This window comes from Vigna unguiculata, chromosome 6, assembly GCF_037176805.1.
Source record: "Vigna unguiculata cultivar grain cowpea cultivar isolate G323 ecotype 2 chromosome 6, ASM3717680v1, whole genome shotgun sequence".
Classification (NCBI taxonomy): Eukaryota; Viridiplantae; Streptophyta; class Magnoliopsida; order Fabales; family Fabaceae; genus Vigna; species Vigna unguiculata.
In genome coordinates this window covers 43,575,456-43,600,522 of record NC_140797.1, presented here as the reverse complement: position 1 = coordinate 43,600,522, position 25,067 = coordinate 43,575,456, and the positions used below count along the sequence as shown (strand labels likewise).

Here is a 25,067-nt window from a genome sequence, read left to right as displayed (position 1 = left end):
AACATTAAACATGTTTCGTATTCATTGCTGCCATTTAAGTTTAGTCTAAAACACCAATGTTAAAATGTTTATTATGGATGAAGTTTTATAATGCATTATATCAGTTTTATTCTATGGATTATATCTTCTCTTCAATATACAATACCATCAAATATTAAGAGTTCAGAATTTAGAAACTAACAAAGAAACAAATGACAGACCCAATTAGAAGAGATTGTTTTTGTAGTTATCACACGATTTGAATGTGTTTTATTGTAGTTATAGACTTATTTAAATCATAAGGGGGTGTTAAGCAAATAAAATAAGACATTGGACATCTACAACATGAACTAAAACGAAGCAAATATGGGAAATTATTGCCCATTAACCGAAACATAAAATTATGTAATTATTAAATCGTAGTACTCTTGGCATTCATGTTAGTGGGACCAAATTAATTCTGTTATGAAAGCTATTGCTTTCAAACATTTAATAATAGTACACTCCAACAAAATGTCACTTCTAGGCCATGTTATTTGTGTTTGCTATTTATGCAGTTTTTGAAAATTGAAATGTAAATTTAAATTTTATATTAAATAAAAATAAAAAAGTTAATTTGTAAAAGTTGATTTGAAGTATTATACAAAAAATAAAGAGCCATTAATTTATTATTTAAATTAAAATTCTAAGTTGGATATGCTATCAAATATCTTATATATGATAAATATTATTCTTTACCCTTTATTTCTTTGGATTCCCATTTCTGATCCTAGATCGTTGAACCCTTTTTGATTATTGTTTGAAGCATGTTTCATTTCTCCATTGACTAGCTTTTTGGTGTCCAAACAGAAAATTGGAGCAAATTTTACTGAATTGAAATTAATCATGATTTATGTGTATTTAAGGTGTGGCCTTTTTTTCTGTTTCTTTTTCTAGTAAAGTCTTATTCTTTTTTCTCAACTTTATCATTGGTTAAAGACTTGCCAGTTTTCATTTGAACAACTCTACCTACCAGTGCCTCTCCAACATCATCCACACGCACTATCAATCCCCCAAAAAGAGAGTATTTTAGTGGATGAGTTCAGAAATCTCAATATCCTCCACTTTTTTTTTTATTATTATTGATCTTAAGTTGTCTATTTAAGCAAACATAATCATGGTTATTCTTTAGCTAATTATGGCGATTGTCATTGCAAAATAAAAGCTTCCCAGTGGCAAATATACGGTGGTAAAGTTGGTAACCGAAAGTTCCCTTTATGGGATCAGGTAGCAATGGATTATTAAATATTCAAACATTTAATAACAGTGGTGAAAGAGTGAAAATGATGATTAGAAAATAAGTTTTTATGAAAAAGTTATCTAGTTAAAAATAGTATGATATTCAAAACAATGTAATAATAGTATGTTTATGATATTGTAGTTTGTCTTCCTTTTATGATTAGACTGAAGAAACATTTCAATGTCAATGATAAATTATACGAAAAAACTACATAGAGAATAATGTTGTAATTATTGAATTTTCTTTCGTTTTGAATGTACACACCTCACAGGTGCTCAACAGATAAATGTTCAAATGCTTTTGGGTCATAAAGTTTGGTTTCTTTGGGGAGAAATTGTCTAACTACTTTTGATTATAGAATTAGTGTATACTAGTATTATATAAATTAATTTATGGAGTTTGTATCTGATTAGAGAACGTGGGAGATGCTGAAAGCAAGAGAAGAAGAGAAGCTTTTGGATGCATCAGTGAAGAAGCAACGTGTCTCTGCACAAGCCAGGCTGTGTTTGTGTTGAAATTTAAGTATCATCTATGAGTGTGCCACAAAAGTAATACCACTATTAATACTACAAACAATGAAGCCACCACTTTATTTATCACTTCTCCCTTTTGTTCGAATCCCTATATTACAACCTTGAAAGTCAAATTCTTTCGCAAAGACGATTAGACATATATAGGGCATGTAAGAACTTCTCATATTTTACAAGTGAGGAGATGAAAATCCGTTGAATTTGAACCGACAAGGCTTCTGCATAACACTACACCCAAAGTCAAGAATAACGCGCACACACTAACTTAAACTCCAAAATCTTCTTGGCTACTTTCCCTCTCACGCAGAAAAAGAAAAACCACTAATGGTGAAACAAAGAGCCCTCTCAAAAGACAATGCTAGAAAGCGAAGCTGAGGAGCAAGAGAAACTGAATTGGAATTGAAGATTCCAATGATAAACTCAAATTATCTCATCTTTTCGTTCTCGCTGTTACTAATCCTAGCGTTTACCCAACATCATGCGGCTACTTCCGATCAAACCAACGCGCCATTCGTGGGCGTGAACATCGGCACTGACGTCTCCAACCTCTTACCCGCACCAGACCTCGTGAACTTCCTCAAACACCAAAAGATCACTCACATCCGTCTCTACGACGCCAACCCCGACATCCTCCGCGCCCTGTCGGGCACCGACATCCACGTCACCATCAGCGTCCCCAACAACCAGCTCCTCGCAATCGGTTCCTCCAACGCCACCGCCTCCTCCTGGATCCGCAAAAACGTCGCCGCATTCCGCCCCGCAACCCGCATCATCGCCGTCTCAGTCGGCGACGAGGTCCTCACCACCCTCCCCTCCGCCGCGCCGCTCCTCCTCCCCGCACTCCTCTCCCTCCACGCCGCCCTCGTGGAGTCCAACCTCCACAAGGACGTGGTGGTGTCCACTCCTCACTCCGCCTCCATCATCCTGAACCCTTTCCCGCCCTCTCAGGCCTTCTTCAACCAAACCCTGGAGACCTTCATCGTCCCTCTCCTCCGTTTCCTCTCCCAAACCAATTCCCCCTTAATGCTCAACCTCTACCCCTACTACGTCTTCATGCAGAACAAAAACCTCGTCCCTCTCGATAACACGCTTTTCAAGCCCCTCCCCGCTTCCAAACAAATGGTTGATCCCAACACTCTTCTTCACTACACCAACCTCCTCGACGCCATGATCGACGCTGCCTACTTCTCCATGAAGAACCTCAACGTCTCTGACGTCCTCGTTCTTGTCACGGAAACCGGTTGGCCTTCCAAAGGGGACTCCAAAGAACCCTACGCCACACTTTCCAACGCTGTCACGTTCAATTCGAATCTTATTAAGCATGTTTTGGATCGGAGTGGCACCCCTTTGCATCCCGAAACCACTTCTAGTGTTTATATATATGAGCTTTTCAACGAAGATTTGAGGTCCCCGCCTCTGTCTGAGGCTTATTGGGGTTTGTTTTATGGCAATGCGACGCCGGCTTATTTGCTTCGTGTGTCTGGGGTTGGGGCTTTTCTGGCGAGCGATAATGCTAATCAGACATATTGTGTTGCTGGGGATGGTGTTGATTTGAAGGTTTTGCAGGCTGCGTTGGATTGGGCGTGTGGACCAGGGAGAGCGAATTGCTCCGAGATCCAACCTGGGGAGAGTTGTTTTCAGCCGAATAATGTTAAGAATCATGCTTCTTATGCTTTTGATAGCTATTACCAGAGTCAGGGGAAGTCTCCTGGATCTTGTGACTTCAAAGGGGTAGCCATGATCACAACCACTGACCCCAGTAAGTTTAAATTAAATCTCTCGTCTTCCTTTGTATTATGTTGGTTGCTTATTCCTAGTGCTTGCTTATGAATATTCCTGGGGTTTTAATGTATATGCGGTTATGTTTAACTATCCTCTTTCAGAGTGAAGGGCGTTCCCGTTTTCATTTGTTATCATGTGGTTATAATGCTTCTTGTTTTACCTCGTAAGCTTGTTTTATAATGTTGAGGGAGAATCTATGGTCTTAAGATAAAGAACAGGCTTGTGAATAATAATGATTTCTGCTTACGATTGGAAAATGGGGAAACTAGAACTGTGGCGAGGCAATGATTTCTGGTATGCAAAAGCAATTTGTGTGTGGATTGGAACACGGTTGGTTAAAATTGGTTGGAAAAGGAATTCTACTTCTCTATTGTCAAAAACAGAATTGGTGATAACAGGATGCTGGCTTGTCTGAGGTTTACCCCGACAGTTGCAGAAATTTGTCCATATAACAGTCACTTTCTTGCTATTCAGTGTTCAATTTGCACAGTTTACTTTCCAACCCAGTAGTTATATTGAGTATACATGCAATGCAATCATATTTTCTCTATACCTACTTAAGTATAACACGTTTTTCTTTGCAGGTCGTGGCAGCTGTATATTTCCTGGAAGGTAAGCAACTTTGTCTGCTAATCTGCCCAGTTTTTAACGTTGTTTTATGGATCTAAACGTTTTGATAACATAAAATAAGTAACTGCTGTATCTAATGTTTGTTTTCTCATACTGTTGATGCAGTAGGAATTTAAGCAACAAGACAAAGCAAGTAGTGAACACTACTCACTCAAGCAATGCAGGGGATAATTTAAGGTTAAGAGCCTTTAGATGCATTGAAGTAAGTGCAATCTACGACATTCTGCACAATTACTTTGTTGCTATTTTCCCCCTTTTGTTGTTACTCGTTCTTTGAGGCGACAAAAAAATATTTAGTCTTTTTTAGGGTAGGATTTATAGGATTATTGTGCATCTCTTAGAGCAAAGGATTTCTGAATGACCTGCTGTTCTAAAACTTAGTGCTTAAGATAGGTGCTCCTTTCAAGAAAGTAAAAAGGGAGTGGGGTTGTAATTAAATATGTATCTTGAAATCATATTTGTTAATTAATCTTTGTAGTATATGAACATAATGGAAGTGAATCTTCTGAGGTGAATTTTTTTTAAGACATGTCTCATGTGAGGAGAGAGACACACTATGATCACAAACAGGGTTTAGAAGTTTTATTACTACCCGGTTGTTTATGGTCTTTGTTTATCACTCACATGAAAACATCTCTTACCAATATATTTGGGAGTCGGAGGAGGACAATGCTTCAATTTCTTTTATTTTACTTCTTTTTTTTTTTACTGAGAAAAAGGTAAACAATTCATAATAGAAAACTTAGTTGGTCTACGGGCTGACCCAATAATCTGTTGAGGACCCCTTAATCCATATAATCAGTAAGTTAAGCAAGCACATTGAACAAATGGTATTATAACTGTGAGATCATTTTAAGACTAACGTAAGTTGGTATCTGTAAAGTGAGCTATTTTCAATTTGGGTTCCTATAATATTTCAAAATTATTTTTTATTTACTATATTACGTGTTTTATTTTGAATGACTGTGGTGTGTTAAGTAAAAAGTTAAAATCCTTCAAAATGACGTTTACCAGTAGTATAATAATGTTAGTAAGTAACGTCTTAAAAATTTAAGATATGTAAGATATTTTACTTATTTTTGAAGGACAAAAATAAATAAAATATTTTATAAGAATTGAAACCAAAATCATACACTTTATAAGATTAAAAATAAATATTTCAAATTTTAGAAGACGTAAAAAAAGAAGTTATAATTGATATGATTGATCCATTAGTGCAACCTATTAGTTTTCAAATTTACTGAGGAAAAATAACGAATTATTGTAAACCTACACTTGATAAAAATTTAAAAAGGGTGCTAGCTTAGTGAATCATTCATAGGCCCAAGCCCAAATAAAGGAAACAGAAAAGAAAATTTAAAACAGTGCGGTGAACGTGGATCGAACACGTGACCTTCAGATCTTCAGTCTGACGCTCTCCCAACTGAGCTATCCCCGCACGTTGATCTGTAGCTTAATGGATCATTTACAGGCCCAATCCCAAATAAACGAAACAAAAAACTAAACTCAAAAATGCGGTGAACGTGGATCGAACACGTGACCTTCAGATCTTCAGTCTGACGCTCTCCCAACTGAGCTATCCCCGCGCATTGATCCATATCTTAATGGATAATTTATAGCCCCAACCCCAATAAAGAAAACGAAAAACCAATTCAAAACAATGCGGTGAACGTGGATCGGACACGTGACCTTCAGATCTTCAGTCTGACCCTCTCCCAACTGAGCTATCCCCACACATTGAAAAGGTATCCTTACGTTTATTAAAATAAAATAATATTGCATCTGTATGGGTATATTTATTAACTAAATCCCTTTTTCAATATTATCTTCAGATGTAAAATTAATTACTTTCACGATAGTTAAGTTTTCCTAGTGTTTTTGTTTTCGTAAATTGAAAGTTATATTTATGTTTATATATAAGAGTATCTTTATAATAATAGGATTATTATATTGTTTTCAGATAATATTGTTTTAAGTGTTTAATATATTAATTACAATTTTAAAATCATGTATAAGTTTCCTATAATATGAAAGTAATTATGTAAATAAAAGTGAAGTTTTTAAATTTAGTTAAAATTATATTTGTATAATTGTCATAATTTGTAAAAGGAGATATAGATTTAGAGTATATTTTTAGAAAAGTATTTCATTTAAACACAATTTATATTATATTCTGTAATTATTTAATATGTTATTCCATGTAAACAATAAATAAAAATTATAACTTATCCTACCATCATATTTTTGTTTCTCGTATTATCTTATTCTATCATACAATGTTAACACACGAGTAAATAATCTGTATAGCTGACATATTCAAAAGAGAAACAATTTTTAGACTGCACTTATACAAATTATTTTTACGAGTTTCTCCACACACAAAAAAAAAAAAAATTAACAAAGAACAACTAAATATCTTTAAAATTTAAATTATAAAAATAAGTTGATATTACTAATTTACCATGGAGCTCGCGGATTTAATAAAAAAAAATTATATTTAGGTTAAAATATTCTTTTTATCCCAATTTTTCTCAAGTTTTATTAAATCAGTCTCAATTTTGTTTGTGTTTAAATAAGTTTCAATTTTCGTCAATTTTGTTCAATGTAATCATTTTTTACTAACATCGTTTAAATTATTAACGGATGACTGTCAGGTCTCACTTCGTGATTTACTTTTTTGATTTATCTTTTAATTCTTTTAAATGTCCATGTGTCAACCCAATAACTTGTCACATGTAAGAGTTAATGTTTTATATTCAATTTGATCATATATTTTTTACTTTTGTTAAGTTTAGTCCCAATTTTTATTAAAATAAAGCAATTTTGTCTTTCTCCAAACTAAGATAAAATTTATTTTTTATATTAAATTTCATATTTTTATTAAATATTTTTGTTTAGGATTACAATTAATTTAAATTTATAATGAAAATTTTAAGTATAAAGACTAATTTTAAAAGTTTAGATCAATGATGTTAGTTTTCATCCTTAAAATTTTCATTATAATTTTAAAATAATTTGAACCTTAAATAAAAAATATTTAATAAAAATGAGATTTTTAACAAAAACATCATTATAACATTTATATATAAATTAAATTTGGTCTCAATTTCGAGAGGGACAAAATTGTTTAATTTTAAACAAAATTGAAACTAAATTGAACCAAAATAACATATATATAAGGATTAGATTGGATATAAAACGTTGACTCTAATATCTGACACGCCGCTAGATTGACATGTAGACATTTAAAAAAATATATATAAAAAAAACACATAGTGGCATGTACTAAAAGTTTAATGATTTAAACAGTGTTAGTAGAAAATGACCAAATTGAACAAAATTAACGAAAATTGGTACTTATTTAATCACAAAAACAAAATTAAGATTAATTTAACAAAACTTGACAAAAATTGGGACTAAAAAGTATTTTAACCTTATATTTATAATCATCTTTAAGTGAGGGATTATCAAAACAATTTTTTTCACATGAACTAAAAGTTCAACTCTGAAGTTTAACTATGCAAAATTTTAGTTTGAAGAATTAAAAATATATTTGATGGAATTGTGAGATAAAGATATAGAAAAATGTTTTCTTAATACCATTAACACTTACACGAGTTGATTTAAGAATATTTTGATTATTGAAAAGAATTAATTTCTACATTTATAAAGAAAAAAGAAAAATTAAAAATTAAAATAATGAATATAAAATATGTATAAAATTTTATTGATGTAAAAATAATAGTTTGTAAAACGTATATAAAATTTGAAAGGTGAAAAATTGAATGCGGTTAAAGTATTGGTGAGAAAAGGGTGAAAGGTTTTGTCCTTGGGCTAATGCAAGTATGGTCTATGGGCTAGTGATGGAGAAGCTGAACTTGTTTGCATGTGTGGTTCCTAAGATGAACAAAATTCTTCTCCCCCACCCACCACTTTGTCGTTACTATATGAATACAGTCATAATTCATTATCATTCTTTTGCAGCTTTAGTTATTCAATAAAACTCTGATTGTTTGTAAAAGTACTTTTATCCCCAACACTGTGCAAATGTTGAAATGTGACAAACACTTCAGTTGTAAATAAAACTCTCATACATCAACTCATTCATTCAAAATATCTCTGTGTATAATGTGAGCATGTATAAAATTGTGTATTAATTAAAATTCACACTACAGGTTGTTTCTATGTAACTATTTATTTGTTTCATAAAATCAACTCGAAAAAATATATATGAAATTTTCAATTATAGAAATATCATGTCATTAATTTTATTTTTATATCAGCTTTCATGGCAATTAAAATTAATATCGAACCTCAACTTTTATCTTGGTTGATTTCTACCATCAATAAAGTATTTCTAAACTTATTCCATAATTGTGTGTTGGGTATTAAATGGAAGTTTTTTTTTTTTCTTGTATAAAATTAGAAAGGAGATAGAGAATACGAGAAGGCAAAATTAGGGCAAAGGTTGAACTACTCATGTACAAGATTGAGTTTGAGTATTTAAAATAAGTATGAACTGAAAATTAGATATTTTAATTTTTCTTGGCTTCGATGTATGTACTTAGGGACGAACTTTTTATGCGGTGGGATGGACCATGGACCTCCTAAATTTTTTTAAAGTTTTTTAAATTTATATATTAAAATTTTTTAAAGTTTTTCTTTTTAATTTTTAAATTATATGTAACATATATTCAAAAACGATGCAAATTAATTAATTTTTTCTGAAGCACAATATTTAATGTTAATTAATAATAAAATAAAAAATAAAAAATATATTAATAGAAATTAAGATATTTTTATTTTTCTCATAATCTTTTGATTTTTTACATATTATGCTCATATTTCACTCTTATCTATTTTCTTTATTTTTTGTTTTTAAGAAAAAAGAAAAATAAACATAAACTCACTATTTTTTACTTTCATTTCTTATGTTTTATTTCATTATTGAAGAAAAAAAAATGTTGTCTGATAGTAAAATATTAGTTTAATAATTAACATTATTTTTCTTTATTTCATGAGTTTTTGTATGTTATTTTTTATAAATATAGAACAAGAAGTAATGTTCTATGTATTTTTTTCATAACTAGCTTTTAATTGTAGCTTGATTATCATCAAGTTTTATTCTAGTAATTATGTTTTTTAATTTTCGATTAGATTAGATAAATTATTTTTGAATTTTAAACTTTTTTTTTAAAGAAAGTATATTGATGTGAAGAATAAAAGAAAGAATTAATTTTTTAAAAGTAATAAAATGGAAGCTTTCGTGAAGATGAAAAAAAAATCAACTCTTTTACATATATATTTTGAAACATTATACTAATAATCTAATTATTCAAGTAGATGAGCCATTTTGTAAGTTCAAAATTTTTTTGATTGGTAATTGTTAGTTTTTAGATTTTGTGTTTTAAGGTTCAAATAATTACAGGTGGCAAATTTGATATTAACTATTTGAAATACAATATAGGAAATCATATGAATCCAATAAGGAAAATAGATGAAATCAGGAGAGCTTATTTAAAATGGTGTTCATATCAAATACAAATTTATAAATTTTAAGTGTATTATTTTGGCTTCTCCATAATTATTCATCAAGACCCGTCACTCAAGATTAATATTCTTCCCGTGTGGTCAACCTCTATCTTAAGTTTGACCTTTTTGTTTATCAATTTTTTTTCAACTTTATCAAAATATTTCATTTGATAGCAAAACACACAACTGAAATAAACTCATAAATGTTCATTTCATTATAGTTTTTTTATTGGTCATAAGTTTTTTTACATCGAGCGTGATATAATCCGACATAAATTGTAGCTTTTACGTCAGACCTTATATAGTGTGACATAAATTTATGTCAGTTGTTTTTCATGTGAAATACCTTTATTATGTTAGTAGTAATTTTACATTCAATATTTACCTATATATTAAAATGTATATTGTGTGTTAAAATTAGGATGGTATATATAACAATTTATATTTCCTGCTAATTTTATTTTGATTTTTTTCTGTATTGATTTTTTTTTTGTAGAAAATACTTATAAATTTTATTATGAAAAAAATTTGCAGGAAATTGCTGCCAATTTTTTTGAAAAATATTTTGTATAAAATACTTTTCGCAACAAATTTTGTAGGAAATACTTGTTAATTTTATAATTTTATAGGAAATAATTACCCACGAAAGAATTACCTACTAATTAAAATTCTTAGAAAAAATAACAAGAAAAAATCTTTTCTTGCAAATTTTGTTAACAAATTTGCAAATAAATTCCCATGTAATATGACAATTTTTAGTAGTGGATCAGATTGAACTTTAAAAATTAATTATTTAACTTTGTAAATTAAATTTTAATATAAGATTTATGGCTAGTTATATAATAGGATTTATTGTTATTTATATTTGATGTAAAACTTTTTCATGCTAAAATAAAGTGAACATTATGTGTTCAAATATTAGTGAGTGATCTAAGAATGATATAACAGTAGATGACACAATATATGGTTGACAAATCTTAATTAAATATGTTCTGATATCATATATGAAAAAAAAAAAGTGGAATTTAGATATACTCCAGTCTTCCATAATTAATTTATAAGAGGAGAATTAGACGTTTAAATATTATAGATTAGGTTTATATATTATAATTTATGTTTGTTTATCCTCATATTGAATAATAATAGTGATGAAATGTTTTGGAGTGAGTGTTGTTTGACTTACATCGAAAAAGTAAAAATAATTTGGACTTTCGTATAAGTTTGAAATATTTCATAAACATTAAGAGATTCTCTTTAAATTATGAATAACTTAATATAATATAGTTGATGTCCTTCTTAATTCAAAACATTACAACAATAAATTTGTGAATTTTTTAACCTTTATATATTACTTTTTGTTACCCAATATATATAGATTTAAATTTTAACTGGAGTTCAAGAATATCATAGAAATTTAAGCTAGACAATTTTTGAATTCGGTTTTTTATCTTTCATGCCATTCATTTAGGTTGTGCTTTTTTGAAAAAAAGGATTAGAGGAAGAGGAAGAGATCACAAGAATTAGAGGATAAAATTGGTGTTATTTATTTGAAAAGATTTGGAGGTGATTTTAGAGTGGATTAGAGGGTGAAATATGTGAAAATTTGTGATTGAATTGATTGATGTGACATATTAAAATAAATTTAATAGAAAAATAAGTTAGATTATCAAAATGTCCTTATTGTTATACGTAATATAAAATTATATATAAATGATTTAAAATTATTTTTATAATTTTTTTTGAATTATTGAAAATATGAAAAAATATTTATAAAAAAATTAATAATACAATATATTTTGTATGAAAATAAATTTAATATATAAGGTGGAAAATAATCTATTTACATGAATTTTTTTAATAGTAATTTTATAAGTAAAATTTTTTATTATAACCATAATAAATTTATTTGCGTCACTAATTTTTATTATGTTAGTTTTTCCTAATAAGGAGAATGAATAAAAATGAAGTCATTGCAATAGTCATAAAGACATTGTCTTTGAACAAAATAGAGTTAACATAGAATTAAAGAAGTGAACTGAAACCACGTATATTGGTTTTAACAGCTAAATCACATGCAACATAAATTAAATAATGAAGGGGTAACTTGGTAAATTTGACACTGTCAGCCTCTAATCTCACTATGGATAGTGAGATTAAATTTTTAGTGAATCTCCCTAATCATCCCCTCATATCACCTTGTATCACTTTTAAAAGAACACGGTACTCACTCCCTGATCATCGCTTCCCATTCCTTGTGAAACTACATTCACCCAAAAGAACATAGTGTTAGTGTCATTCCAATTCCAACCCATCAAACACTTGTCCCTAAATGTGTTTGTGTGGAGAAAAAGAATTAGAGAGAGGTCTCAGTCTCATCATGTAGAAACACACTCACTCTATTTTAGTTCAAGCATTCTGGCATTGTGTGAAGAAACTTCCATGCACACCAATGGCTACCAACTCCTCCTTATTTAGGTCATGCGAAGCATGTTTACATGCACTGACGAATGTTCAACAAATATTTTGGGGTGCCACAACTTTGGTTAAACTACTTTTTTTTTTTTGTTTATTTTTTCGTTCAAAAATATCAAGTTGGTTTTCTAGTTTTTTTTTTCGTCTCAATTTAGTCCTGATTTTTTTAATTTGATGCAAGGACTTTTCATCAAAATTGACATTAGAATTATGTCAAGTACACCAACAAAGCAAACCATCCTTATTCACCACTTCCATTTTGATGAAAAAACATTGATCTAATTCAAGAGATTTAACGAAAAAAGACAAAATTGTATCATTTTTTCAAAAATTATGACTAAATTGAGACTAAAAAACATTAGAAAACCAATTTGATATTTTTGAACAAAAATAGGAACTAAAAGAATAATTCTAATTTTTTTAGTATAAACTCGTAAAAACATTTTTAATTTTTTTATGATAATAAAAAAATAAAATTATAATAGTTATTATTATAATTATAAAATTAAATATAAATAATTTTTTATAGTTTCATGATAATTAATTTTCATTTATAATAATTAATTTTAAAAAAATAGTCAAATAAAAAATGGTTAAATTAAAAAAATATCACTCAAAAGATAATATTAATAAAATAATTATTTTTATTTTAAAAAGATTTAAAATGTAAAGTTGAAAAATAAATATGGACAACAAAAAGAAAATTCTTTATATATCAAATATGTAAAATATATTTAAAATATTTAATTTTAAAAAATATTTTTAAAATAATATAAATATATAAAAAAATTTGGAGCATGGCCCCCTTAGTCACTACTATGGTCCACCAGGGAAATAATTATGACCATTCTAACATTGTTGCTTTCTCATTCAATTTTGATTGTCATTCTTCCTTCTGTATGAGTTAGTCACATAAATTACTTTTATTTTCATTTATTACCAAAATCATTAATTATTATAATTCACCGAAAAAAACGTAATTATGTCCCTTGAAAAGAAGAATGTTTTGCTAACGAGTATATTAAAGGTACTTGTTAACAATAATTATTACGCATTGAATCCTGTAAAAGTTTATAGATAGTTAATTCTGATATTAAATGAAATCTGACCTAATAATTATTAATGCAATTTCATTTTATTTAAAGTACAAAGATTCTTTTGGATGTTGTACTTTTATTTAATGTTCACCAATAAAATTTAAAAAATAATTAAATAACAAAATAACTATACTTTAATGTTGTTAAAAATTAAAATATAATTAAACATAAAAAATTTAAATTAATAGAAAAATCAATGAAAAATAGTTAAAATATCTAAAAAGTAAAAAAAAAATTTTAAACAATTAAAGTACTTATTTGCATCAAAGAATTATTACTTAAAAATTTTAAAGAATATTTTTATCTTTATAAAATTTGTTATAAGCATTTATATTATTTCAATTAATAAACTTAATTATTCTAGCTTTCCATATAAAAATACCGGAACTAATGCGTATTAATTATTCTTTAACTTCGATTTAGCATTATTAAAAAAAATCATAAATGATAGTAACATGTGATATAGCGTTACTTTTTTAATCACTTTATTGTTCATTAAACTTTATTCAAACTCATAAAATTGTCTCATTCCTTATTTAGTGAACATTAATGATTTTTTTAGTTTAAGTTTCAATTAATAAATAAATGAGAATAATACATGACCTTTTGAAATCTGAGTGAGAAGGGGAACATAATATAAAAAATAGAAAAATAACTTTTTAACCACAAAATTTTAACAATTTTATTTTGTTGGTTTAACTTTATGACAGAAAGGATGGTTATGACCATTCTAATGTTGTTACTTTCTCTGGACATTCAATGTTACTTATATATGTCATACACTCCCAGAACGCTATCACTTTCTCTTCACTTCAATTCGCTTCTTCCTTCTTTCTGAGTTAGCGAGCTATTCCCCCACGTAAATTACTTTTATTGCCATTTACTACCGCAATCATTAATTATTATAATTAACTGAAAAAACGTAATTATGTCCCATAATATTGAAAAAAAAAAACATTCATAAACGTTCGTTAGTTTTTTAATAACTTTATTGTTCATTAAACTTTGTTGAAAATCATTAAATTGTCTCACTCCTTATTTAATGAACATTAATGATTTTTTTAGCTTAAGTTTCAACTAATAAATAAATGAAAATAATACTTGACTTCTGAAATCTGAGTGAAAAACAAAACACGATATAAAGAAGGAGAATGCTAATCAGTGTCCTTTGAGCACTGGTTAAGGAATAATAAATGTGTTTTGATATCATTATTTTTACATTGAAATTTGAAATAATTAAATACAATAATTAAAATAATATAAATGCACATAATAAATTTTGTAAAGACAAAAATACCCTTTTAAATTTTTAGATAATAACTTACTGTTACAAAATAAGGACTTTGGAATTTTTAAGGTCTTTACTAAAAAGAAAAAAAAATTCAATTAAGTTTCAAATTGACACTTTAGTTGTTCTTTTTTTTTAACATTTTTAGATGTTTAACACTATTTTTTTAGTTGGTTTTTCTGTTAATTTAAACTTTCTTATGTCTAATTATATTTAATTTTTAGCAACATTAAAATATAGTTATTTTATTATTTAATTAGTTTTTAACTTTTATTTGTGAACATTAAATAAAATATTAAATACACATGTACAATATTTATGGACAGTTTTGTCTTTTAAAGAAAATAAAGTTACATTAATGATTATTAGGTCAGATTTTATTTAATATTACACTTATTTACGTACTTTTGTAAGATCCAATATATGTTAATTATACTTAACCAGTGCCCTTAGGACATCAGTTAGCAAGACTCTATAAAAAAATAGGAAATTGATTTTTTCACAACTAAATTTCGACAAATTATCCTTATAACGTGAGGTGATATCTTTTAAGTGCTTTCTCTTTTTTCATTTTTCTATTTTCTCTATATTCCAAAATCGCTTAAAAGATGTTACTTCAAGTTAAAAGAAAAAGTTGTTAAAATATTATTTTCCCAAAACATATTAAGATCAGAAGTTGAGAGGAAAAGAAGGTGAGGTCGATGTTGTTGGCATTAAGAGAAATATTATTTGATTTGAGTGGATATGAGACAAAAATGTGTGAAAGTTATGAATGATGTGATAAGGATGAGATATTAGATGATTACCATTTTATACTTGAAGATAAATGTGATATATATTTAAATATAAATAGTGGAAATTATGTTAAGATATTTAAAATTACAAATAATTAATATTATTATTAAATAAATTATTATTATTATTATTATTATTATTATCTTTATTACTATATTTTGTGATTATTATTATTATTATTTATGCTATTATTAATTATATTTATTATTATTAGCATATATTAGTATTATTTATATTTATTATACTATATTATTTCTAATATATATATATATATATATATATATATATATATATATTATAAAAAATCCAAATGATTCAAGTTGTTTTGTTTCGAGAAAATTGATTTTTTTCTTTGATACAAAGAGTATTTTGGTAATATTATATGATCTGGTTATCTTTCATCGACTTTTATGTCATATATGCAAATAATTCTTTTTTATTATTCTCTTTGAATCTGCGCTCGCACTTCTTTAATCACCTAAAACAAACAAGAGAGTCACTCCCTTTTTTGTTTGCATAAACAATGAAAATCTAGAAACAAACACGAGCTAAGAGAATTTGATTATGTGTTTAGTGTCATGCTATATATTTTTATTACTTGTGAACTTGGGTCGAGGATGAACAAACCTCGACCTAAAGTGCTAGTATAGAATGTGGGATGAACAGACAATCTATGTTGACATTATTATCTTAATATGGCAATGATGGTTAATGAATAACTAAGATGATATTATTCACGATGTATGATAAGTAAAAAAATCTTAAAATAAAATATGTTATGAATTTTAGATTTATTAGACGAAAACTCATCCAGGTACTATAAATAAACATTATTCACTAGATGCGTCATTTATTTAATTATTATAGCATTTATTATGCATGATCTATTGAATTTAGAAGCTCTTCGGTCGAAGACTCCCAACATCAAGTCGAGCAAGTATAATTTAGACACACGCACAAAGACATCTTGGCTTGAATGAAGAGGGCAAAAAAAGTAGTTGGCACGAGCATATCTTTACTCGACAAGAATAACTATTAAAATGTAAATGTAAAAAGATATTATATCAAGGATGAATGAGACACCCTCAACCTTCTATGCTAAGAATATTATCTTAATATGATAATGGAAGGTTAATGTGAGGATTAAGATGACCAATTAACATGAAGAAAAACTTTTGAATTGAATATACCTACAAATTTTAAGTTCATAAGGGACGAATGTTCATCCCAATACTATATATATATATATATATGTATATATTATTAATGAGATATGACATGCATATAATTATTACAACATTTATTATATGTAATGTATTATTTATTTGAGCGTCGGAGTCATTTTACCAACTCTTCGCATCAAATCGAGTAGGTATAACTTCGAGACGCACACAAACAAATAATTTGATTAAAATGTGAACTTAAAACAGATATTACACCAATGCAGAATTGATACATTAAAATGATTAAATTTGTAATAACTATTTTAAATTTAAGTCATGTGACAGTAATTTTTATAGTGACGTACATAACATAAAAATTAACTCTCTTTTCCTTGTAATGAAGTATATTTGTTTGTATAGCTTGGCTTGACCGGTGGTAATACAGTAAGTACTATTTACACAGGTAGGTGTAGTTCCTGAATTGTATTTATAATAATAAAGAAGTATGTAGCTGATTCTTTTCCTTAAGAGACAAAGAATGTCTGGAAAAGACCCAAGGGAATGTCTAAAGAAAATGATATCACAAAGACCTCTTCTGATGCAAGGCCCTTTCACTTTTTAACCTTTCATTTTCACCCAATCATGAAGGCATTTTTGAACAATTTTTGGTTTCTGAGTTTCCGTGTCTCAAGTTTTCCTTTTATCCATCGAACCTCTCTAGGACTAAACTGGCCCTTCCAAGAGGGGTAACAAAAGCTGCACTAAAGGACAACCCTTTCTGCCACACACTCTTGCTTAGTATTTATTCTCTTTTGTTTCTTCACAGACCACCACCCTTCTTCCTCTCCTCTCTTCCCTCTACCTTAACACAATTCAATGAAGCCTGAACCTGCTCAGAAACGCTCCCCACCTTCAACCATGTCTTCTTCTTCCTCTTCTCTCATCACCACCCTTGCTGATCCTATCAATAACCCTTCACACCCTCCTCAGTTAAGACCTCCTCGCCGTCGTTTTCCCTCTCACCAACTTCCTGAGATAGGCCTCAAAACTCCTATGGTTAGGCCTTATGTCCGATCAAAAATGCCCAGGCTTCGTTGGACACCAGATCTCCATCGTTGCTTCGTGCATGCAGTTCAGAGACTTGGAGGAGAAGACAGTAAGCTTCTTACACTCACATACACATACTTTTTTGGTTTTCACGTACCCTATTCGAGTCACAATCAGGTTGGTGACCGAAGGTGAACACTTTTCTTAACCACGGTTATCTCCTAAAAGGATTCGTCTCTTTACGCAACTCTTATTTTTCTTTATATATGTAAAAGTCTGATTTTTGTGAAAAAAAAAGCTGAATTTCCGATTGGTATGTTTCATTTTTGAGTGGTGTTGATTTGGATTTACAGGGGCCACACCAAAGTTGGTCTTACAGCTGATGAATGTAAAGGGGCTTACCATATCTCATGTCAAAAGTCATCTTCAGGTTACTCTTTTCTCCACAACCGCGAATAAAGTTATGGGGGAAAAAGGCGTTATGAGTTCTATTTGTTATTTAATTTATCTATTTTGAAATGATAAAAGAAATTCCTGATAAAGAATGCAACTCCTTGATAATTTATTGTTAGTGTGTTAAAGTTTGAAAATGGTGGTGTATTGATGACAGATGTACAGGAGCATGAGGCACGAACAGATGAGTGAAGGTATATAATTGTACTGTGCATCAGTTATACTTATGCGCAAGTTCTCATGCCACAGATGTATGCATCATGTATAAGGAAGATATAGCTAGGTGTAGACTACGTTAGACATTTTGTTTGGTTCATTAGAGGAAATAAGATCTGTAAACACTGAAAAGAATATATATCCATATTTACCAACAAAATAAAGGAACCAACCAGGGGTAGTGGACCCTTTTCCGTCACAAAGAAGACGAAAGTAACGTCAAATATTCTTCAGGATTTTGTTCCAGCAAATTTAACTTTTAACGTTGGCTACCGTTACACATTTTTTTCATCACATCCTTTACTGTATCATTGTTAATAATACCTGTTGGAACGTTTTCTTAACCCCACAACAATTTATAATAAATTTTAATTTATTAATTTATTAATTTTTTTTAATAGGTGCCAGGAAAAATGATGTGGCTCCGGAGTTTCTAGCTTCCACATTCTCAACTCTTGGCCCAAGATACACCCAACAGAATCCTCACCAAAGAAGCTGCACGGAAGCGCTTGTTCCCAACCATGCTCAATGGTATTTCTTGCTCTATTTATTTTTGTTAGATTTTTTTTCGACACTATTTTTGACGACCAGTAAAATTTTGGTTTAATTAGTCGGATAGTAACCACTTTTATTCAGATGTGTCAATTTGATATTTATTTTTAAAAAGGAAAATGATATTTTAATCTACTTTTTTTATCCACTTTTAACTCATTGCTTCAATCACCATTAGATAATCTTTTTTATTCTTTTTTAGTAATGTGATGTGATGATCTAATGGTGATTGAAGTGGTGGATTAAAAGTATGTCAAAAAAAAGGGTTAAAGTATCACTGTCCTTTTAAAAATATGTTAATCTAATCTAAATTTTTGAAAAAGTATCTTAATCAGGTTCTTTCAGAAATAAATTACTAAATCCGTTAACTTAATTCATGACTTTTATCACTAAATTTTAATATAAATATTAATACTTAATTTAATTTTGTAGTCATTTTAAATATCAATACCGTTAACGGTGTTAATAATTTTTTTGCTGAAAATGATCTAATTGAGGCATCTTTTCAAAAATTGTGACTCAATTGACATCTTTTTAAAAACGGATACCAAACTGAAACATCTAAATGAAAGTAGTAGCATCTGACTAATTAAACCTAATATTTTAGTCATTAAAAATGTTAGTTTTTGAATTTGTAAAAAAAAATAGAAATTAAATGGTAAAAAAATATGAAATACGTGTACAATAGTTTATTGGATGTAAAATAATCCTATCCTTTTTTGTTTTCATCATCCCTCTCTTTTTGACCGTGCCTATATATTATTTTTAAACTTTATAAACTGTCTGCTAGTTCTAAAGGTGTTTTTTTTTTTTTTAAATTATAAAAAACATAGGATATATATTTTACATCAGGCATAATTAGTAAAATATAGTTGGATAGAAAATCAGTATCACATGTTCTTCTTTTATGTAACATGTCTTTATGTATATATAGTCTGTGTGTGTCAGTATATCATATCATATCATGTGTGTTTGTTTTGTATTATTTTTAAAAGTAGTGAAAAAAGAATTTACTTGATAAACCATATGTACAAGCATTAGTATATTTTTTGGGTTAAGATATTGATAAAGAAATGACTTAAAAGTACACTTGTAAGACTTGTTTTTATTAAATGTTTATTTGTCATCATTTTAACAAAAGAAAAATAATTTTTCAACAACAAAATTTTGATAATGATATTTTTTAACTGGTTTACTATTTTTTCATTTATATGTATTTCCAAAGGAAAATGATTTTTTAATGAATTAATTTTGATAATTTTTTTCTTATAATTTTAGATGGTATTTTGTAAGTGATTTTTCATTTTTTTTATCTTTTCATTTTTCTATATTCCAAAACTATTTAGAAGATGCCGCTTCAAGTTATGAAAAAAAATTCTCAAAATTTAGTTGTTAAAATATCATTGTCTATTTTGGACAATGATATTTTGACTACTAAATTTTGACAACTTTATTTTATAACATGAGGTGTTATTTTCTAAGTGGTTTTTGAATATTGAAAATGAGAAAAAAGAAAAATGAAAACCACTTAAAAAATGACGTCTAAGATTATAAGAGAAAGTTGTCAAAATTTAGTAGTCAAAAAATTATTTTCCTTAACAAAATTAGGCGAATAAAATGATTTGAAGACATTTTTCATTACATTATATCATAGTTGACCATACAATGACTAAAAAAGTGAAGTTCTCCATTGGCTCTATGATTAACAAAAGCATATTCTGGGAAACTAAAATAAAGAAGCAGAAAAGATGTAAAGGTTAGCATTTAGTGATGAAGAAGTGAGTTTGGTGACATGATTTGGTTTGGTTAGAGAAGTTTAATAAATTTGAGAGGTGTAGATGAGTAATTTGTTTTGTTATGGCAGGAATGATTGTGAGGAAGGGTGTTACAGTGGAAAGCATGGGGGTAAATCGATTAATGAAGAGAAGATGCAGTCCTACATCATCTTCGAGGGTATTCTGAGTGGCCAGACGGTGGATGTAAGTAACTCCTTCTTCTCATTCTCATCAGTGTCTCGTTGATTTTGTGGGTGCCCCCACGCACACATACATACACAATACTAATGCAACAAAAGTTAATTATTATACAATGGTGAATGAACAGTTTATTCCATTTTGTTTTTCAGGAGAATAAAACTGGTCCTGAAAAGGTGTCACTAGGGGGTGCCACCGGATACAAAAGCGACCATGAAAGATTCCAAGACAGAACTACTACTGCCATAGGAGGAGGCACACTGTCCTTATCAATGACCTCCAGGGCTACTTCACATTCATTCTTCAATCGCAGCCACACTGGTCCAGATGCCAATGATGTCTCTCTTGAGCTCACGCTCTCTTAGAATCATGCACATAATAATAACATTCTACCTTTCTCATTTACAACTACATTACAAACGCTGCATCACCATCACTTTTCAAACAACACAACAACACTGCTATCGAGTGCTCTTCCGACATTCATTAACAAATTTTAAATATTTTCATAAAAACAATATTATCTTTTTTATTTATTAATTTCTTAATCAATGTCTCTCAAACACTCGGTAGCAGCGGAACTTGTAATGCTATCAATTCGGATCATTTTCTCATCACAGCTACTTTCTTCTGGTTTATATATAATCTGAAACTGCTTCTCTTGTTCTAATTTGATTTGTTAGTATTTCGTTTTATTCATCGTTCAAGTTTTAACTTGTGCTGTCTTTATCAAATAGAAAAATGTTTTTTCACACCACTCGTACCGCTTAACAACTCATTTCTTAAGATTATTTTAATTAGTTATTAAAAATTTTAATTTTTATATTTTCAAAAAAGAGATTAAAAAGTAAAATTATAGATTGTTGTGTGTGAAAATAAAAGTTGATATCAAATGTTGTTTTGCCGGATTTTAGTATGCCTTAAATATTTCCGATTTGGTATATAATAGTAAATATATTTATTCATTCGTAAATAGTATTTTTATTTGTGAATAAGAAAAGTGATGACAAAATTTGATTGCGTAAACTTAGTTTTGAAAGTAAATAAATATATTATTAGAAAAGCGAGTGAAAGGAGTAGGTGATGGAGCAGGGAATGCGTGGGGCAACTGCAAAGTTGAAACGCAGAAGAGGAGAATAGAGGTGTGGAAAAGTTATATATTATAGATAGGTTGGGGGACATTCCCTTATATCGCAAAGCATTGGCTTTATAGATAGCAGTCATGTTTTCCAAATTGGTTTTGGTTGCTTTTCTTTTAGCAATTATCGGGTGCCAGGCCAGAAAGCTTGGGGGGTCTGATGAGCAGAAGGAAGCTTTTCACCATTTGCATGCCTATGGGGATGGTGGTGGCTCCGCTGGCGGTGGAGGGAACGGTGCTTATGGGAGTGGGGGTGGAGTTGGAGGTGGAAATGGCCATGGAGGAGTTGGGGGTGGAAATGGAGGATTTGGAGGCGGGGGCGGAGGTGGAGGAGGTGGGAACGGAGGATATGCAGGTGGAAGTGGTGGTGCTGCTGGTGGTAATGGGAACGGAGGATTTAATGGTGGAAATGGAGGATATGGTGGTAGTGGTGGTGGAGTAGGCAATGGTGGTGGTGGTGGAGTAGGCACTGGTGGTGGAGTAGGAAATGGAGGTGGTGGTGGAGTAGGCAGTGGCGGTGGTGGAGGAAATGGAGGTGGTGGTGGAGTAGGCACTGGAGGTGGTGGTGGAGTAAGCAATGGCGGTGGTGGTGGATTAGGCACTGGCGGTGGTGTGGGAAATGGAGGTGGTGGTGGAGTAAGCAATGGAGGTGGTGGTGGAGTAGGCAATGGCGGTGGAGGAGGAAATGGAGGTGGTGGTGGAGGAGGAAATGGAGGTGGTGGAGGCAATGGCGGCGGTGGTGGAAACGGAGGTGGTGGTGGAGTAGGCAATGGCGGTGGTGGTGGAGGAGTGGGCACTGGCGGTGGTGTAGGGAATGGAGGTGGTGGTGGAGTGGGCACTGGCGGTGGTGGAGGATATGGAGGTGGTGGTGGAGTAGGCAATGGCGGTGGTGGAGGAAATGGAAGCGGTGGTGGAATAGGCAATGGCGGATATGGAGGAGGCATAGGTGGAGAGTCTATGGATTAGCACTGTGTACGCACCGTGTCTTGAATACTTCAGTCTTTTGTTAGTTAGTTAAGGGGTCTTATTTGAAGTAAAAATATTTTATTAGTAATAAAATAATACAACTTCATATCTCATTGTTATGTTATAATTAAACTGATATATCTTAATGGTTAGGGATTGACTTGTGTTATATACGGTTATGCATCGAAAACTATATGATTTTTCTTTTGAGAATTTATTTTAAAGTGTAAACTCATTTTAAAATATTTATTATTTCAAATAAAGAGTATATTTTTATTATAGATAAAAGAATGAAAACTTTTAACTTCATGTTTTCAAAAATATCATATAATTTTGAATTTAAAACAATCTTATAATTTTACTTTCAAATAATTTAGTCAAATTTTAAAAATTTAAATAATCTTTTTTTTTTGTAAATGCTAAAAACATAATAAATTTTAAAAAAAACGTATTTTATTGGAATGTTATTAGTTAAGACATGTTTTTCTATCGAATTAAGACGTTATTTTGATAGAATTGAGATGATAACATTTAGTATAACTCACTAATTGACACAGTGCTTAATAATAGGTAAAAAATATTGTTTTAAAACTGAAAGAAACAAACCAAACCAAAACTACACGATCGGAGACAAGGCAAATGCTATTTTCAGTTTCTGGAAGACGTTTACAAATAAAAAATTCAATATAAAGAAGATCAGGTTTTTAAATAAATTATCAAATAAATCATTTAAAAAAGAAGGAGAGAAACAAAACCTTAGCCCATTCTTTTTTAAGAAAAATAAAAATTTATAGACAAATTTATTTAAATAAGTAATCAGTTTTGCACATAACTTGAGTATCGAGATGCTAAGAGAACTGCTTTCTTTTGTGCATCAAAACAACAAAATAAATAATAAGTTTAAAACCTAAATGACAAAAATACATAAACAATATTTTTCCATTAGCCAGAGATTCTGGATAAGTTAAGCGAAACAATTTTTTTTACACAAAATAAAAAGAATAACTTAAAACCAGTATATGAATTAGTTATGTAAATAAATTTCGGTTATATCAAAAATATAACCGGGAACATTTTTTAAAATATTGTTGAAAACTAGGTTACTGTTAAAATAAAATCATAGCTTAAACAGTTTATGTTATGATTTTATCTTAACCGCCTATATCTCTCTAAATAGAATTATTTTCTTTATTTTTTGTTTTTTAGCAAAAAAATTGTGTTGCCTCCTGTTATTGTAGAACTCGTTGTTTTTCTCCTTTGTCACAAAATAAAAGGTTTTTCTTGCGTTATTCTTTTTGGTTGTTGTTTGGAAGCACCCATAAGCGGCTCAGGTTCATTGTGATCTTCCCAATCATGTTTCTTTCTCCTCTCTTTATTTTAAGTCTCTAAATAACTTGTATATTTTTCTCAATATTGTAATTCAGTCATTGAATAAATGTCGCATTTGGAGCTTCTCAGTTGTAATGACCAGTTTTTGTTCATTCTAATGGTGTTGAAACAATGACATATGTTCCAATGACTTAAACATTGAAGTAACTTTTACAAATATCATTATAACAATTGTATACCAGAATTGCATCTAATCGAACGAAGCAGAGAATTTAAGAGAATTTAACAGGTGAAGGGAGAAAGAAGAAAATCGGAATTGAGTCACTTTAGAGTTATTAGTACTCACCTAATTCACTAAAAAAAATATTATAAATCTTTTAATATAAGCTTTTTTATTTTTAGTTAATGATTAAATTTGATAAGACACAATTTGGATTTAATTATTGCTTGCTATGCATGTAAGAGAGTGATTGATATATAAATCATACAGGGACTATGGATCATGACCCTCAAAATTTTTAATTTTTTTAAAAGATATATGTATATATAATACAAATGAAGATTAAAGTAGATGGATTTTTAATTTTTTACAAAATATAATATTTAATGTTTAATAAATAATAAAACAAAATTAAATACAATAAAAAATAATAAAATTTATTAAAATATCTTTTATCTTCTTTATTTTTGCGTAAAATTCTTAATGCATTCATCTTCAACTATTTCATGTCTTTTTTTTTTTTAAAAAAAAATAAAAATTGAACACAAATCTATTCTTCCTACTTTTATTTTTCATATATTTTCTTTCACAGAGAAAAAAAAAACATGAAAGCGAATTATATTTAA

General features: G+C 29.3%; 2 protein-coding genes and 2 non-coding genes across 5 annotated transcripts; 2 read left to right on the top strand and 2 right to left on the bottom strand.

The window, feature by feature from the left end:
• Positions 1-1,787: 1,787 nt before the first annotated feature.
• On the top strand, positions 1,788-4,887 carry LOC114188842 (glucan endo-1,3-beta-glucosidase 1-like). 2 transcript variants are annotated; one of them, XM_028077500.2, is made up of 3 exons: positions 1,788-3,547; positions 4,155-4,182; positions 4,309-4,887. In XM_028077500.2, exons 1-3 carry the CDS (start codon positions 2,200-2,202, stop codon positions 4,475-4,477), a joined length of 1,545 nt encoding a protein of 514 aa, XP_027933301.1. In that variant the 5' UTR covers positions 1,788-2,199; the 3' UTR covers positions 4,478-4,887. The 2 variants fall into 2 exon arrangements, with proteins under 2 accessions (XP_027933301.1, XP_027933300.1); XM_028077499.2 differs by having other exon boundaries at positions 1,818-3,547; positions 4,306-4,887.
• A 678-nt stretch (positions 4,888-5,565) lies between these two features.
• Positions 5,566-5,638, bottom strand: TRNAF-GAA (transfer RNA phenylalanine (anticodon GAA)). The gene has a single exon. It is a non-coding gene; the product is annotated as a tRNA-Phe (tRNA).
• Positions 5,639-5,713: 75 nt separating this feature from the next.
• On the bottom strand, positions 5,714-5,786 carry TRNAF-GAA (transfer RNA phenylalanine (anticodon GAA)). The gene has a single exon. It is a non-coding gene; the product is annotated as a tRNA-Phe (tRNA).
• Positions 5,787-17,197: 11,411 nt separating this feature from the next.
• On the top strand, positions 17,198-21,341 carry LOC114186578 (uncharacterized). Its single transcript, XM_028074530.2, has 6 exons — positions 17,198-17,703; positions 17,948-18,024; positions 18,205-18,241; positions 18,665-18,794; positions 20,680-20,794; positions 20,941-21,341. The coding sequence occupies exons 1-6, from the start codon at positions 17,424-17,426 to the stop codon at positions 21,151-21,153; spliced, it is 852 nt and encodes a 283-aa protein (XP_027930331.1). The 5' UTR covers positions 17,198-17,423; the 3' UTR covers positions 21,154-21,341.
• The last annotated feature ends 3,726 nt before the right edge of the window (positions 21,342-25,067 follow it).